Here is a 16,531-nt window from a genome sequence, read left to right on the forward strand (position 1 = left end):
CTGCAAACACTGATCCTTAAGTTCAAAGTTAGGAGGAATTACTGGCTGTTTCATTTATTTTTTTTTTACAGCGTTATATTGACTTTCCTTGGAGGCAGAAGCACCCAGCGAACGCTCCGTTGCTCTGTGATTTATCACCATCCTGGTTTAAAGTGTCTGTTCACACACAGAGTTACTGTTTCCTCGCCAAGCCTTCTGCATTTCTTACAAAGTTCTCCCTCCTGATGAACCCTTTCCCTGACGGCTGAGCACGCCTGTAAGTGTCAAAAGTACGTGGAATAATACCAAAACAATCCTGATTCGAGTACATTTTTAAAGTGAGAGAGTACAGACATGTTATTTTCTGTCTTCCAGCCCCTAAGTGTTTGGAGATTCACAGTGAGATGAGCGACTGGATCAGTAAGAGCAGCGCGGGGAGGGGGAAATCCAGCCCTTCAGAAATATTGTTAAGTTGTTTCATGGGTCAAAGGCAACACAAAACACCTGCGTCCGTTCAAAAACGTCGTCCAACAACAGTATCTGGGATAAGGTGATACAATCAAACTGAGGCAACACCTTTACGTTCACATTCACTCAGGTTTTTCCTCTTGTCCGAGGTCAGAATGGCAAGAAGGTTTGTGGAGAAGAAGCGTTCATGTCTTCACGTGCTCCTCCGTGCCTTTCTTACTGAACTTTCCTCTTGTTTCTTCAGATCTTCTCTTTGTTAGAAGCTCACCAAGGCGTAGACCATACTTCGGCAGGAAACAGAGAAAACAGATTTGTTGAAAATAAGTCTGAAATCCAGTGGTGTGAGGAGACGGAGACTCTCCGCTCACCTGTAGAGATAATAGAAGAAGGAGAGCAGATAGAAGCCCAGCTTGCACCAGGACTCCTTCTGGCAGTAGTTGAGAATGTCGGCGTTCATCACGCTGACGGGATCGTACATGACCTCCGACCCGTCGGCCGGCCGATGGAAAAACCTGGAAAGCAGGCGGAAGCTGGTCTCACTGTCGCCAACCGGACGAGCTACGTCAGGAGGAGAGCCCCCCCCACCTCCACCTACCTCCACAGATGGTAGAAGAGCAGCGGGATGTTCAGGCCGAGCGTGACCCACTCTCCAGCGCACATGAACATCAGACAGAAGAGTCCGTGGATGGAATACTCCGGGACCACCAGCTGGATAAAACAAACCAACGCTCACAGAAAACACGCAGTGTACCGAACCAACAAACACTTCCACACTGAAATGTGTTAAAGTTACTCGTGGCTGGCTGCTGGTATGAGCGCAAGAATAGTTTCAGTCACACGCAGCCTGATATTTCTGTTTCTACAGTTGAAGTTGCTGCAGTTTGATTCAGAGCCTAAAACCCAGATGTGGCTCAGCATGTTAGCACATCTGGGTTAATCTCCAACAGTGACTTTTTAATGCTTGAAACAAAGCTTGTGTTACAAAAACAAAACAAACAAACAAACAAACAAAAAAAGGCTCAATAGTTTTTCTAAACTGTATGAGCGAAAAACTTATTTGCTGAATTCCGCTGTGAAAGTGGCCCATTGGGATCGTTCCATTTCCCAGCTGGGAGCATTTTCATGGACGCCAAAGGGGCAAAAATATCTACAGAATCATGATGAAAAACACTACTGTCAGTTATGTGATCTTTCCCGATTTCCTAAAAACTGTAAAAACATCAGAAATTTCAGCAGTTACCACATCTGAGACTCCTGAAGCATCAATCTAAATAAACAAATTAGACTTTAGAGCTAGTCAGACTTCATTTCAGTGCAACATTAACTTTTCATTTCAAAAATTTTAACAGTGTGTGTTAACAATTCAGGTGTGTTTTGTTGGGAGAACGGGACTCGAGTCTCGTGCTAACAAAGAAAAGGCCCCGTGAATCTATGAGGAGAGATGGTAAATCCAGCCCGGCTAAGTTGAACCGGACATGTGCGCCTCCCTGCATGAGTCCCTCTGCAGCTGTTGAAGCTAATTAAAAATTCATTTACACGACAGCAGGTCATCGCAAAAACATGTATCATTAAATTCCTTCTTCAATTAGCCTTTGTGGCTTCGAGTCGGTCACACTCCGCTTCTCCGCACTCGCAGCTCGCACGGGTAGAACTCATAAAAATAAAAGAAATCGTTCATCAGTTACAGATGAAAAGCACTTCATACCTTCCTTGTACACCAACAGCGTGTCGTGTTTTATCGGGACGCTAACAGAGCAATAAATGTGTAAACTCTCCTCTCGAATTAAAGCAATAGCATCACAATGTCAGCTTTTTCAAGCTGCTCATAATACAAACTGTCTGTCACACACACACACACTCGTATTCATCCCGGTGTGTGAGCTTCCAGGGACGCTGAGTTCATTCTTTCAAACCCTTGAAATAAACCCAAAGAAACGAAACCCTGAATGCATCAATATTCTCCATTGCTGCACTAATTGCGGTCTGCGGGGACGAGCTACATAAGAAAATGAATCAGCGTGCGTCACGGCCCTCACAACGGTTTGAGAGACAAATAGTCATGGCTGTCTGAGGCCCCTCTGTTTTTAGTCATCCACCTCCAGCAGGTGGAGAAAAAAAGAAGAAAAAAAAAAACGCAAAACAACAACTATTACTCACCCTGCGAAGCAGGTTGCAGATCCTTTCAATGTTGAGGATCCGCTCCCTCTGTGAAATGCAGAAAAAGAAAGTCTGGTCAAAATGTCTGTGTTGAACCTGCTACGTCTAAAAATACCGTCTTCAGGCCGAGACAGCGCGCGCGTTCAGTTTGGACAGAGTTCAGTTCATGACACCTTCATGTTGTCACGCTGGACACAAAAGATTAAATCAACACATTCAAAATCCACATAAAGAGTCACACTCGGTAGTTTTCCAGCTCATTATAACAGGTTGTGATCAGATTATATGTGAAATTATTCAAAGCTCATATTGAAATTTCCTTTTCATTGGCTTAAAAGGTTGAGTTTTATTAATAATAAATCCAAATATTAGGAGGAAATTTGACAATTCTTTTAAACAAACTAACTGATATGACTTCTTTGCTGTGTTTTAACAGGAATCTTTCTTGCAAACTGTACTTTAGTTTATATTATTAGTTTTGCAATCTATGGAAACTTTTTCTGTCAACATAAAAGTTACATTTCTTTGTGGTCTTTTTAATTAATTAATTGATATTTATGCAACTTAAATAGTAGTTGGTTGTCCTTCAGGGTCAGATTTAGCAGCTTGATCCCCCTTCTCGACCTGTTCATGTGGTCAAATGTCCTTTCACAAGAAAATGAACCCAAAATTGCTTCCAAAGGAGTTTTAACATTTGCTATATGGTGTCATTGAGTAAGGAGTCATCACATCACAGAGGTTCTGGATGCATGTTGAAAGGTGTTTCTAATATTTAGCAACGCCATCATTCCCCATCATGAATGAGCACAAAGCAGATTAATCACCTGCCACTGTCACAAACCGCTCTGCTTTGTTGTCCTTCATTAAAACTCAGACTTCATGTTTGTCTTAAAAAAAAACCTCACAGCTCTGTGTCCCCTGTGAGCCAAACCGGAGGGCTCAATTACCACCTATAAAATGAAACGCATTCATCTTTCAGAGCATTGACAGCAGTGCTGTTTGATTTGGTTGTCCATCGATTACCCAGCAGTCCAAACTGAGGTTTTTTTTTTTTTTTTTCACCTACATCATTCCGATGCTGTCCTCAGGCTAAGAGAGCGGGTAAACAAAAGTGGCAGCAGTCAGATGGATTGTTAATGTGTTTTGGCTTCATTCAATTAGTGAAACAAAAATACACCAAGTTAATATGCAGCATGAGTATTCTGTATGTCAAGGACTTTGCCTCATGCCAGCATGTGTTAACCACATTTCCTCTTGATTTAATGAAGCCGCAACACTCTCCCACTCATTTCATGACGCACTGAGGCATCTGCCTCAGTTAGCAGAGCAGAGGCCCCCAGTATGTCCACTCCCTTCAGCCAGAGCCACGGGCACCTTTTATAAATCCGTTGACATATATTAAAACTCCCCTGACAGCCCCAAAGTGGATTTTGCCCTGAATATGCAGCCAGACGCTGATTCCTCAGCCTCACTGTTTGTGAGTTGCTTGATTTGTGCACCGTGGTTCACTTGCAGGCTGAAATACGACAGTTTACATCAGTTTAGGGTTCGTCAGGGCCACTAAGAGATATTTTGAGGGGCAAGGGCTGATGACCACGAAAACCACACACTCCTCTCATTTATTATTGGAAATTGTGGAAAAATTAGTGCTTTTAATTGACTTGAATTGAATTTAAGCAAAACTTAACATTTAGAGTTGACATTTTATAAATTGTAACCAATTAATTATATTTATTTTTATTCATTTTAATTAATTCAATTCAATCAAAATTTAGAATTTTTATTACATTCAGTGTATTAATTTGATTTAATCGAAGCAAAAGCAAAATTTGAATTAGCAAATCTTTACGTTTTAGAAAGGTAAAAAATTGAATTACATTCAATTTATTTAGATTGAATTAATTTAAGGGTCCCTTATGATTCAAAATTAATTTTATAATGCTTTTGTAACAAGTACGTGTATGAGGCCCCAGGAGTGAAGAAAGTCTCCCATCTCCGTCACTTGCTTTTAGGCAAATTTGTGCTTAAATAAGCAATCTGGAAAGCATTTTCCCTTAATCGGAAAACAGACCTGGGAAACTGACCTGGCGAATGGACGAGCAAAGCATGGCAGTTGCTCTGTTGGCTGCATCAAGGAGAAGGTGCTGATTAGCATTTAAAGACACCGAAACAGAAACAGCCTGTTCTCAGCAGAGAGAACAGGCCGAGTACAGCGACTCTTAGACTGCCTGAAATTCAGGATCAACGCTGGATTTGGGGAAATACACCTTGAATACAGTGTTGTTGGACCTCTGACACTAATGTGAAGCTGTTGAAAAACTGTGTAATATATTGGACTTTTAAGCAAAACATCAAAACTTAGATACAGTTGAAATTATAGAAATGTAAAAAAAATCACATTTCAATAATTTTTAAGTAAAATACTGAGTGCTGCGCTGCTTGTTTAGCAAACTCGGGAACTCACATACGATTGGCTCTGAACCCAGGAAGTAGTGACGGGCTAGCCCCGCCCACCAAAGTTGTTCTTCTCAGTTTGATAGAAAAAAAGTTGAGCAAGACATTGTTCATGGAGAAGACAGATTGCTTAAAGGGAATGTTTGGGCATTATGGGAATGATTTTAATAAGTTTTATAGTAAACTTCTTACCTATTGCAACTTTTGTTTAACCTAATTCAAACCAAGCTTCAAATTAAAGTTGATCTGAATTTGAAAAATTGCTAATTTAAATTTAAAGCTGAAATATGAAGGATTATGAAAGGTTCAGAGAACAGGACTGAAATCATAGCCAGTAGGTAATATTGGAAAGGGAATCCTGACACTTTATTATATCACGTTAAAGTTTCAGACGGAGAAACCACATGTAACACATTCTAATGAGTTCAACAGCTGTGCTGTCCAAATCTTACAATGTAGATTATTCATCTCATAATAATGATTTTATTCCAGGAATTAAAAAAAGAAATTTAAAATCAGCAAATTAATTCCAAGCATGGAATGTATAGAGAAGGGGTTAAACTAGCAGGTGTTTGAACTCCGCTGGGGGTCTTCCTGTGCACATTCTGAATGTGTGGTGTGTTCATGTGAATAGTGGAAGCCTCCCTGGTGGCCCAGTGTGTGTCAGGTCATCTCAGTCTCTCCTTCCTTCAACAGCCCCATAAATATAAAAAGAAACATGAAGTCAGTAGAGACATGCCGTTATTGAGGAAGAATTACAAGAAGAGCAATGAGAGCGACATTATTGAATTGATGTCTTGGATTTTTTTGTTGTCGTTATTTCTAATCAATACAGATGCTGAAAAATGAAGGGAGTGTCAAGAGCTTTGTCCCCGGTGATTTGAGCAGAGAAATGCCACTTGACATCGGCCGTCTATCCAGGATTAAACCACATTACGTGCGTTTAGTCTTCCTATATGTGCACAAACCTGATCGGGAAGCATGTGTCACATTTCCTTCTCTTTATTTTCTCTCTTGTTGACAGACATTTGCTGCTTTTGTCCTTTTTTTTTGTGCACGACGACAGCCAATAACACACTGCAGAAATAATCACTGTGCATTTGTCAAGGCTGTTGCCATGTAATTCTGTCTTCTGCTTGTGCAGTTTATTGATTTTTTTCAGGAGGGGGGGGGGAACCGACCGTGTTGCGTGTTGGCAGATTGTGCTACTCCCGAACACATCTGACATTCTGACACCAGTTAGGATGACATGCTTCGGTTTTCACCCCACTGTGCCACGTAACACAATCCAGTGGATACAAATCCTTCCACAACAGAGCTGGTAATCTTCAACATCCGTTCATTTTTTTTTTTTGTGCCAAAGAAAGTCGTTTTCTTTTTTTTTTTTTTTTTTTTTTTTCCCATCTGAGGCAGAATTGAAACCCTTTGAACTGGAAATTGACTGGAGTATTTATAGCAGGGCGGCGGTATTGTATACGATGGCATGGTGTTTTACAGGTGCTGCAGTGATTGTGTCCTCTCCCCTGGAAACTGGCGTGCCTCCACACTCCCACAGTCTGTTTTCACGGTTTCCCCTCCCACTCCTCATCACTCTCTCTTTGCAGTTCGGATGCAAATGATTGCCAGAACATTCGCAAAAACTTGTGAAGAAGGAGATTCACAGCTGCTGTTAACTCGCGCAACCGACGACGGCACACATTTACTGACTCGCATCACCATCACCCCGTTTCTACAGACTACAGGAAAAAAGTCTGCGAGGCAAGAGGCCAAAAACTTCTACATTGGATCAGTAATTATTTTCTGTCACTTGTCACTTTGGAGCAGTTTAACTGCGCCTCAAGTCAATAAGCCTCTTCCTGCTACAGCGATGTGAACCTTATTATCAGGTGACAGCACAGCGTCTCATATACAAACCCCGGCTTCATTTGCATGGATCCCTCTAATTGATTAAGCCAACGAGCAGACGTCTTTGTAGGAAGCTGATTATGTTCGGTCTGCATACAAATGAGTGTGCAAGGAAAATGCTCCCCGCCAGCTTCTTGTGCTGCAATCACCTGGAAGCTCAGATTAGAAGGAACTGTTTCCGAAGGAGTGCTAACAGCCGGCGCCAAGAAATTAAAGCGAAAGCTGAAAACAATTTTTAAAATAAGCAAACCTTGGAAAGAGTGGAAAGAGGACTGAAGATTGGCACACAAATTATACAACTGGTGAACCAAAACTACTCCAGCAGAGCGTTGCTTGAATCTTTCTTGATTATAGAAAAATGTGTTTGTTTTCTCAAAGTTTTAACAGCAACTATGAATTTAGAGCATTTTAAACTTCACAAGAAAATCAAGTTCAGAATTTTGTCTTTTTATTGTATTTTATCGAACGCTTTACGGTTTCAGGTTTTTATGTCTATTTCTGTGCTGCACTTCAGCTCGAGCTGTTTTTTTAAGTGCGATATAAATAAAGCTGAGTTGATCAGTCAAGCAGTACCTGTTTCACACCAAATGATAAAAAGGTTCTGCAAGATAATAAGAAATATCCACACATAATAAGAACAATTTTAAAAGCAGAAATTGACCAAAACTGCAATTATTTCTGAAATTGGAGTGGAAAACCACTCAAGGTGAACAACTCAATTTCTTATTTGCAGAGAAATCATCCTTTACTGATTAGAATCACAATGCAACAGTTAAATGTTTAGTAATAGCACAGCAATAGGTTACAGGTTTTAAGAGGAAGTTGTTATAATATTTATAAATTCTCAAAGCCTGACCCACGTTTTATCTTTCTTAATGTATAGAACAACTAATAGAAGAAAAAACAAATGAGGACGTTACTAAATACAGACACTTGTCCTGGGAAGGGTTAAACCATACTCATGTAAAAGTAGAAAGGAACTTTAAGCACGAGTCACTTTTTAATCACATTAACAAGAATTTTTGATTTGATTCACCTCTATATCATATTTATGTTTAAGCCAAAAGTCCTCAAAATCCCAAGTTTTTGCCTGTTCGAAAACCGTCAAAATTAAATTTGCACTCGTCAATAATAAGAAAAAAGTCTAGTGCAGACCTGGAGAACAGCCAGGTCTGCTTTCAACTTCACTTGGAGTCAATGTTTGACTTCACTATGATGTTTAAGCGTCTGTGAAAAATGACATGATGGTAAACAAATCTAACTATGACGACAGAAAAAACGTATACCTACAAAAAGCAGAACAAAATATCTGAAAATTAAGTCAAATTGTGGATGTACTTATGATTTCACAAGCTGTAAATTTGAGTACATAGAGTAAAATGCTCTAAGTTATATCACTTAAAAAAAACTCAATAAGTGACAAGTGGCCGTACTCCCCACTCAAATAACATTATTTCTCAATTTGTTACTTGAAGCCGAAGTTCTGATTGTAGGGATTCACTAGTTCACCTTTTCAAAGGACAACTATAACTAACTTTTAGCTACTTGCCAATACCAAGCATAGACGCGAGTGCCATAATTCCATAAATACTGATTTAAACTTTACACAAACAATAGGTGAAAGCGTTGCCTTGCTGTGAACCACCTCTGCTTTGACGCAACGCAGCTCTCCAGCAGCCCGGAAGGCTCCAGCTTACTGCTGCGTCTTCGGTACACAGAGGGCAGCGTGTTTCCGCAGGTTTCCCCAGTACTCAGTACATTTAACACAACATCTCTTATGGGGCTTTATTTACAAACACTATATACATACAGGTTGTGTATGTTAATCACTTCCCCCCTGTTTATTTTTTTCAAAATAGCAAAGATTTTAAAGTGTGTGTTTTTGTTTTAAAGCGGTGTATTCATGAGACATCATTCACTCTGAAAATCTGAAGCCACATGTGACGTCTCAGGAGCGAAACCCTACATTAGTTTTCAGTCTTTTTGTGCGCAGATAACCGAACGCTCTCCTTGAAAGCGAAAGGAAGGGATTCCTCTGAGTGCGAGTGGAGGTTTGATGAGTCTTGAAAGGAGCGAGACAGCGGGGCCTCTTACCGCTCTGGTGGGATTGCTCTGATCAATGGGGTTTTTGAAGTCTGTGCGCAGCTCATCAAACGCGATGATCTGAAAAGGAAATGAGCACAAACACGTGTGAACATGTTTCTCATTCAGAACGCCAGCCGTCACTGTAATGTATATGCAGCTGTTGTCCTCTGGCCTCGTCTTTAGCCAGTGCACTCTGCTTCCTGTACAGCCTCAGCCGAAGCGCCACTTCTTTGCACACATTGCTGATTTAATGGTGAATGTGTTCATGCATAATTACTCGGAGCATTGTTCTTGCCCTTTGCATTGTTTGCCAACTCCTGTTGGGCTCCCAACATGCTGCAGCAGGTTTTAAAAGACCGAAAGCAAAAAAAATACAGTTCTGATTAAAATTCTCCCCCCCTCCGGTTTGTCATTGATTTGTTGTCAATGTGACCCTTTATTTCTACTTTTCCATCTCCTCCAGATTTATAAGGCCACCCTCTTTTTATGAAGCCTGTTAATTAGGTTCACATTAGAGGTTTGACATTTGCAGCATTTTCCTCATCAGAAGGCGAGAAGAACTAATGATATACAGGAATGTGCTGTATGTTGAAATCCAAAGACTGTGATCCGTTGGAGTGGAGTTTCTCAACCTATGGCCTGGGACCCGATTGGGTGTTGACAGAAATGACGATGATCTTCACATTTGCAAAGAAACCGTGATTTGGCACTTTCCAGAATCCAGAGCAGACAGCATGTTGCTTTTCTTCAAGGGAACGCATTTCAGTTGAGAGTCACTGCGTGTTTCATGTAATGTATGTAAGATTTCTTGTTTTGTTCAAAAGAAAGAGTTACTCCGCAATCAATCGATCAATTTGTCATTTTTAGGGGGCCAACTGAGGGGGCTCCAAGAGGAAACGGCTTGAGAATAGTTGCACCAGACTAGACTTTTTAAAAATCTTCTTTAATTTTGTTTGTGCATTACAAATTATACATAATCAAACACATCGCAGCGTGATGAAGGTTCGCACTGAAAATTTAATATTTGCAGCATTTAAGAATTTTTTTTTCTCTCCCCAAAACGAAGTATTTTTTTTGAGTTCTATGCATGAAAGAATTGTGGTCCACAGCAGGATCTTGTAATTTGTTTGTTCATAACAAAGTCCAATGTATCGAGGACATAGCCGAGAAAACTGCTGTTGTTTAGATATTTATACAGGCTGCACTGATGACACTTTGGCGGCTCGCAGCAAGACGAGTCTGAGTGACAATTTCCTCTCCCCAGCTCCCTGATTAATAGCTCTATTAAAGCACGGCTAATTTTCCAGTGGAAAAGCCACCAGCTGTGCTCATCATGGGCTCAGCTTGGAAACAGCAGCGCCTTGTTTCGATGGCTCGTTGAAGAGCGATAACAAACGGGCGTTATTAGCAGGTAAGTGAGCATCAACAGCGGTGGACGGCACCAGAAGAGAACACTTTAGTTCCAGGGGTGACAAATTCAGATCCTGGAGCCCTGCATGTTATCTGCATGTCTCCCTGCTTCAACGAACCCGAATCTCATGAGTGTGGCATCACCAAGTTCAGCAGAAAGCCTGATAACGAGCCACTCGTTGCAATCAAGCGTGCCGAAGGAGGCAGACGTGGAGAAGACGCGGCGCCGCGGCCGTCCAGGAGCTGTTTGACACCCCTGCTTCAGTCTGTCTGAGATGGAAATGGCCCTGTTAATTTCAGCGCCCCTCTCCATATGAGCCTATATGGCTCTCCCTCCCTCGTCTTCCTTCACACAGCTCTGTTGTAAACAGATGCAGTTTCCATGGCGACATGCTGAGCCCCTCAGCGGGCACCATGGTTACTATAGCAGTGGGAAAAAAAGTCTTCTGATTGGTTGAAAGGTGTAGTCGGGGGGTGCTGAGACCGTGGGTGGAGGTAGACTGGGAAAGGAGGAGGAGGACTGGGGGGGGGGGGGGGGGGGGGGGTGGGGGCGTAAAATCATGGTTTGATAGGCATTTCAATCACATGGTCGGGTGTCGAGCCAGACGCACGCTTCTCGCCGTCTCTTCCACACACAGAGACACTGACTGACTCATATGTAGTCTCACCCACTTAGTCAATCGGTACGTTAGTCATTTCAAGCCTTATATTCATAATGAGACGTTTGTATTTCATGTTACTCTTGACTCCACGGAGTCAACGGTAAAGGTGAAGAGTCAAAGCTTTTTTGGTGTTTGCCAAGTCTGTATTTGTGGAAGCAGCGACCCGGGTGCACCGGCCCCCAGCGATATCTGAGTAAATTCCATCAAAATGCCAGAGGCAGACAGATGCATGCCGGCCTGCTGGTGAGATTTAGGATCGCTGTGTTCAGCCACCTATCTGTACTCATCAGGCGCAGTTTGCTGGGCCCGTCACACTCTGAAGAAGTGCTTAATGCTGGTGCTCTGGGGTACAGGAGCAGGCTCATATCCTTTAGCTTCCTGTCAAAGGTTTACAGGAGCTGCAATTGACTGTACTGGTGATTAACCAAGCAAAGGACTGGGCCAAAGATATGCATGCTAAATCTGATATGCATCTTCATATTATTTCCCGTTTTGCTTACCTTAAAGAGTAATCATGATCAAACTCATAGTGTTTCCATGAAGAGACACTAAGTGTCATTTGGTGGTTTTGAAGTGGAAGATAAGTACAGTTTCACTTCAAGAGCGGTTGCATTTATACAAGTCATCAACTGTGGAGGATCCGAAGCAGGTGTGTGTGTGTGTGTGTGTGCCTGTGAGTACTGTTGTGGGGACCTGAATCAGTTTCTGCAACCCTGTTATCCTTATTGGAACCAAAGGTTGAAAAGTCATGTGTGTGTGTGTGTGTGTGTGTGTGTGTGTGTGTGTGTGTGTGTGTGTGTATGTGTGTGTGCATCAATGTTTGAGTGAAGAAATATAAGGGGCTGCAAGATGGTGTAGTAGCGAGAACGTGATTGGTTCAAATGCTGGCCAGGCCTTTCTGTGTGTGCAGTTTCCATGTTTTGGATATCATATCTCATGGTGGAAAGACATTTGATAACGTGAGTGTGTGTGATTGTTGTTCACTTTGTGTTTGCACTGTGATGGCTCACTCTGCCTTCATCCACACAGGGATCTTCTCCACACCCCACAAATAAATCAGTATAGAAGAGGGATGATGAATGTTTCAGGTTAGAACAGTCAGGGTGAAGTGGATGTATGGGATGTGCATGTTTTGCCTGTGCATGTGTGGATTCTCTTCCATGGTCCAAAGGCATTCGTTGGATGGACTGGCGTGAACGCGTGTGGTTGTCGATTTATCTAACTGAGTGTATCCTCTCTTTTAGTCCACTGTCTGACAGTGTTGGCTCCTGCACAATTCACCCTGAGCTGGATGAAGTGGTCAGGAAGGATGGGGCTGAAGTTACAGGTTTAAGTAAATCTGCAGGGAATTAATGTACCATCCTATGAAGGTATTCATGTCTGTGTCTCTGTGTTTTCCTGTGTTTCTTGTTGATCTGTGTGTGTGTGTGTGTGTGTGTGGGCAGCTGCGTTTTGTCAGCCTGTGTGGGATGATGAAGTGCTCACGGGCCCTTCGCATTACTTTTCCAGTGTGTGTGTGTGTGTGTGTGTGCGTGTGTGTGTGTATGTGTGTGTGGCGAGTTCCAGCGTCACTCACCTGCCAGATGACAAAAAAGATGAGGGCGGCGCACAGTACCAAGGTGAGCATGTAGCAGAAGGCCGCAAAGGTGAACGCCATGGCTGTCCCAGCCAGCCTGACGACGAGACGGGTCGAGACGGAGGAAGGGAACTTGCTCCCCGCTCTGCCTCTCACTCTTTCTTACTGGTCAACCCTTCCTTCCCTCCCTCCCTCCCTCCCTCCCTCCCTCCCTCCTTCACTGGAGGCTATTCTCCAGTCCGTACTGTTCCAGGCAGGTAAAGCACTCAGTTTTTAGTAACAATCAATAATCAGCCCAAGCTGTGGCTTCGCTGCTCGCGCTCATGCTCTGAATTTGTCTCTTTCTTTGTGTGTCTGACAGCAGGACGGCTCCTCTCTCCCCGTGATTTAGGAAGCACTTAAATGTCTTTTTTACAGCCACAGTTGTCTGTTGTTGGCCCTGTGCTTCTCTTTTCACTCTCTGACAGGCAAAATGTCTGTCTCCTCCTCCTCCTCCCTGTAGTTTCGCTTTAGACAAAGCCTACACATCTTGTTTGCTCTCTCTCTCTCTCTCTCTCTCTCTCTTTCTCTCACAGTAACACGAACCGCTGAGTCTGACTGACACGCTGACAACAGAAGCACAGGATCCTCTCCGATACCAAACGCAGTAAAAAACAGTGAGGATTATTATCTGAGATGCTTATGGCTTGTGACACTTCAGCGATTTGTTATATATGGCTTTCAGTTCAGCTGTTGCTCTGAATCAAAAACACCGAGAGTGACGCACGTATCTAAATCATATTTACCACATTTGTAAACAATCACAGTTGACAGATCAGGCGTGCGTTATTACAGACGGTCTGTTATTGTTTTTAATACTAAATGGCCTCAGATTCAAGGTATTGCTTTGCACGTCGAAGAGTTATGTTATACACAAAGCAAATGACGGGTTTTTGAAAAGTAAGAAGTACAATTCAGTGGGGTGAGAGATCCAGTAAGAATTAACATTGCAATTTCACACATTTGAGAGGATTGACAGTCAGAAGAGTAAAGAATAACTTCATTTAGCACTGGTCGATATCTGAACTGACCTGGATATCGGGCAGAGAATACCTGTGTCTGGCCGGAGACGTGTCTGCCTCTGAACAGTCCACTCTTTCCTCGCCTCTGTCACTTTGGATCGGCACCATGTCAAAACTCTCTGCTCTGCATCTTTGTCTCAGACGCTTCCCTCAGATTCCTCCGGAAAAAGAAACAAAACAAAACAAAACAAAACAAAAAAAAAAAAAACCCACACACATTAGGACGTCTCTGCTGATGTGCAGGGTCACGCTATGAATTCTTGAGGGGTCAACAAATAAAAAAAGAAAGAAAGAAAGAAAGTAGGGGGAGGATTTTTTTCACCAGACTCCTGCCAAAGCGTCTACATGTTGGGAGGCATTGATGCTAAGTTTAAATCTGCTCCAGTCCTGAGGTGAAAAATCTCCACAGCCCTCAGGGGTCATGAGTTAATGAGTCCGCCTTTCTGTCATGTCCCCCTCCTTTCTTTCTTTTCCCTCCCTCCTCTCTAAAATCCCCGTCTTCTGATTCCTTCAGAGGATCTTAAAAACAACCTGAACGTGTTTCCTGAGTCTGCTCTTTCTCTCTGCCTGCCTCTTCCTCCAGTTCTCAGACTGAGAGAGAAATATTTCTATCACGGTGGATGTTATAACGGTCAGCCAATAGCATCGCTCAGCCTCCCTCCCTCTCTCATTTGTTCTCTCTCTCTCTCCTCTCTCTCTCTCTCCCTCCTCCTCCTCCTCGCTGTCTGTCACTTTTCCTCTCTCTTGCATTTATACATTTCCATAATCCTTTGTTCCCAGGAGACTGATAAGGAGGCAGGACAGTCTCTCTCTCTCTCTCTCTCTCTCTCTCTCTCTCTCCATCCCTCTCTCTTTTTGTCAGCCCCTCTCGTCCCAGCGTTCAGTCATTTGTCGCTCCATGAAATTTAAATCTGTCTCTGAGAGGGTGTTGCTCTCAATCACCTGTCATTTATGTCGGTCCACCGCTCTATTTCCATACCGGTGTATTACTCAGTTGCATTTTTTTCATCACATCCCCTGTTTTTTCCTTTTCTTTTTGTGTTCCTCCCCACATGGCCAATCTCATCCTGTTGATGAGCCCAATTTAAAAACCACTGGTGCCATCTAATGCGCGTTTCTGCTACATCCCTCGCAGCAAATGTCTCCGAGAAGTGCTTCTTCATCACAAAAACATGAAATGCACAAACAGCACTTGAGAAAACACTTGGACGTTTTTTTTTTTTTTTTTTTTTACTACTCTGTTATTCTGTGGAGTGGTCTGTGATGTGGGGCTTGGCATTGGATTTGGCCTTGAGTCCACTTTTCAAGGTCTTCTTTTGGATTTCTCAGCTTAGGCCAGAAAGAGAGAAAGAAAAAAAAGAGGAAAAATCCTTGTGACTGTTTTGTAAACTTGGGATGCTCCTGTTTCACTTTACACTGAGTGTCTGTTGTAACTTCCAGGTCTTAATGTATAATATACGAATGTCTATGTATTTTTATTTAAGATATAAGTCTATCATTTATTGCATACAGTTCAGTCGCATGAGTTTCACTCTAAATGTGTGACAGCTGACAGTTGGACTTCACTTAAATATAGATATAAACAGATTGGAACTACCTTCAATTGCTGTGTGAGGGGGATATGTTTACCAGATGGAGGGTCCGTTCCCCCATTTGTCCCAGCACCTTGGTATCATTTTGTGAACTTTATAGTAGCCCAAATCTCTTCTGAAAATCTTGCTTTTGAGTTTCCCTTCGATTATGTACCTAAAGTATCACATGTATTCGTGGATGGATACATAAAAGACTGATTGTTCAATCAATATCTCCACAATTTACCTGGGCACAACATGCTGCTGTTAAATAAGTGAATGAACCTGTCAATAAGTAAATGTATTTAACACAATTAATTGTTAATTTCAGCAATTGTTTAATTTGTTTTATAAATGAATGAATGTAAATATTTATATCACCCTTCCTTGTTGGTTATCAGTTAGCGAATTAGGGTTTTTTTTGGGGTTTTTTTTTACCTTTTTAAAGTGCTTCCTAGCAGCTCCACAGGCTCCACCTAGAGTAAAAACCCCTCACTGAGTCCTTCATGGATCTAACTGAGGGAAGCATTGATCAGTGGGTTTTGTGAAAGAGATGAGTCAAATCCATGGCCAGCTCCTGCCAGCTCAGATTTTAACCAGATGGGCCAGATTATAACAAATCCATCAACACTGATCAGTGGAGTGATCCCATACAGGAACAACATCCATTTTAATCCTCTTGACAGTCCACAAAGAAGCAGCTGGACACACAATACAGACAAATATAGAGAAAATATTAAACAAATGAAAGGCTTTAGGTGTATTTTATATGTTTTGGGGCGATTTTCAAATCAAAATCTTTTTATTCATTTGCAAGACATAGTGTGTAGATGTTCATCGAGTAAAGACAAACTACTGAGTGTACAGATACAGGTCAAAATCTAGGGGCTATCTGACATCTGTTTTTGTTATATATTTATATTTTTATTCAATTTGGACCTTTTCTGTGGGGATTCATGACCCAGCATGTTTTTCTCTTTATTTTTGATGAACTTTTTGTCCAGTTTATGTTTCTTTTTTGAAGACTGGAGCGTCTATGGTGAAATAAAGGGATACCTTCCATTCACATCCTATAATCTGATGTTCTGATTATTTCTCCAAGTATCATTGACTGAATGTGATATTAATGTGTATTGCATTACAAGCTGGAAAACATAACAATGTTCTGGCCTGCTCTTGTGCAGTCATGATCAGTGCTTCCGT

General features: G+C 42.0%; 1 protein-coding gene across 1 annotated transcript; it reads right to left on the bottom strand.

Annotated features, from left to right (window-relative positions):
- Nucleotides 1–339: 339 nt before the first annotated feature.
- Nucleotides 340–13,241, bottom strand: cnih2 (cornichon family AMPA receptor auxiliary protein 2). Its single transcript, XM_030100913.1, has 6 exons — nucleotides 12,697–13,241; nucleotides 9,058–9,126; nucleotides 2,605–2,652; nucleotides 1,043–1,155; nucleotides 816–959; nucleotides 340–731 (listed from the first exon to the last, which is right to left on the bottom strand). The coding sequence occupies exons 1-6, from the start codon at nucleotides 12,775–12,777 to the stop codon at nucleotides 704–706; spliced, it is 483 nt and encodes a 160-aa protein (XP_029956773.1). The 5' UTR covers nucleotides 12,778–13,241; the 3' UTR covers nucleotides 340–703.
- Between the last annotated feature and the right edge of the window lie 3,290 nt (nucleotides 13,242–16,531).

This window comes from Salarias fasciatus, chromosome 10, assembly GCF_902148845.1.
Source record: "Salarias fasciatus chromosome 10, fSalaFa1.1, whole genome shotgun sequence".
In the NCBI taxonomy this organism is placed as follows: Eukaryota; Metazoa; Chordata; class Actinopteri; order Blenniiformes; family Blenniidae; genus Salarias; species Salarias fasciatus.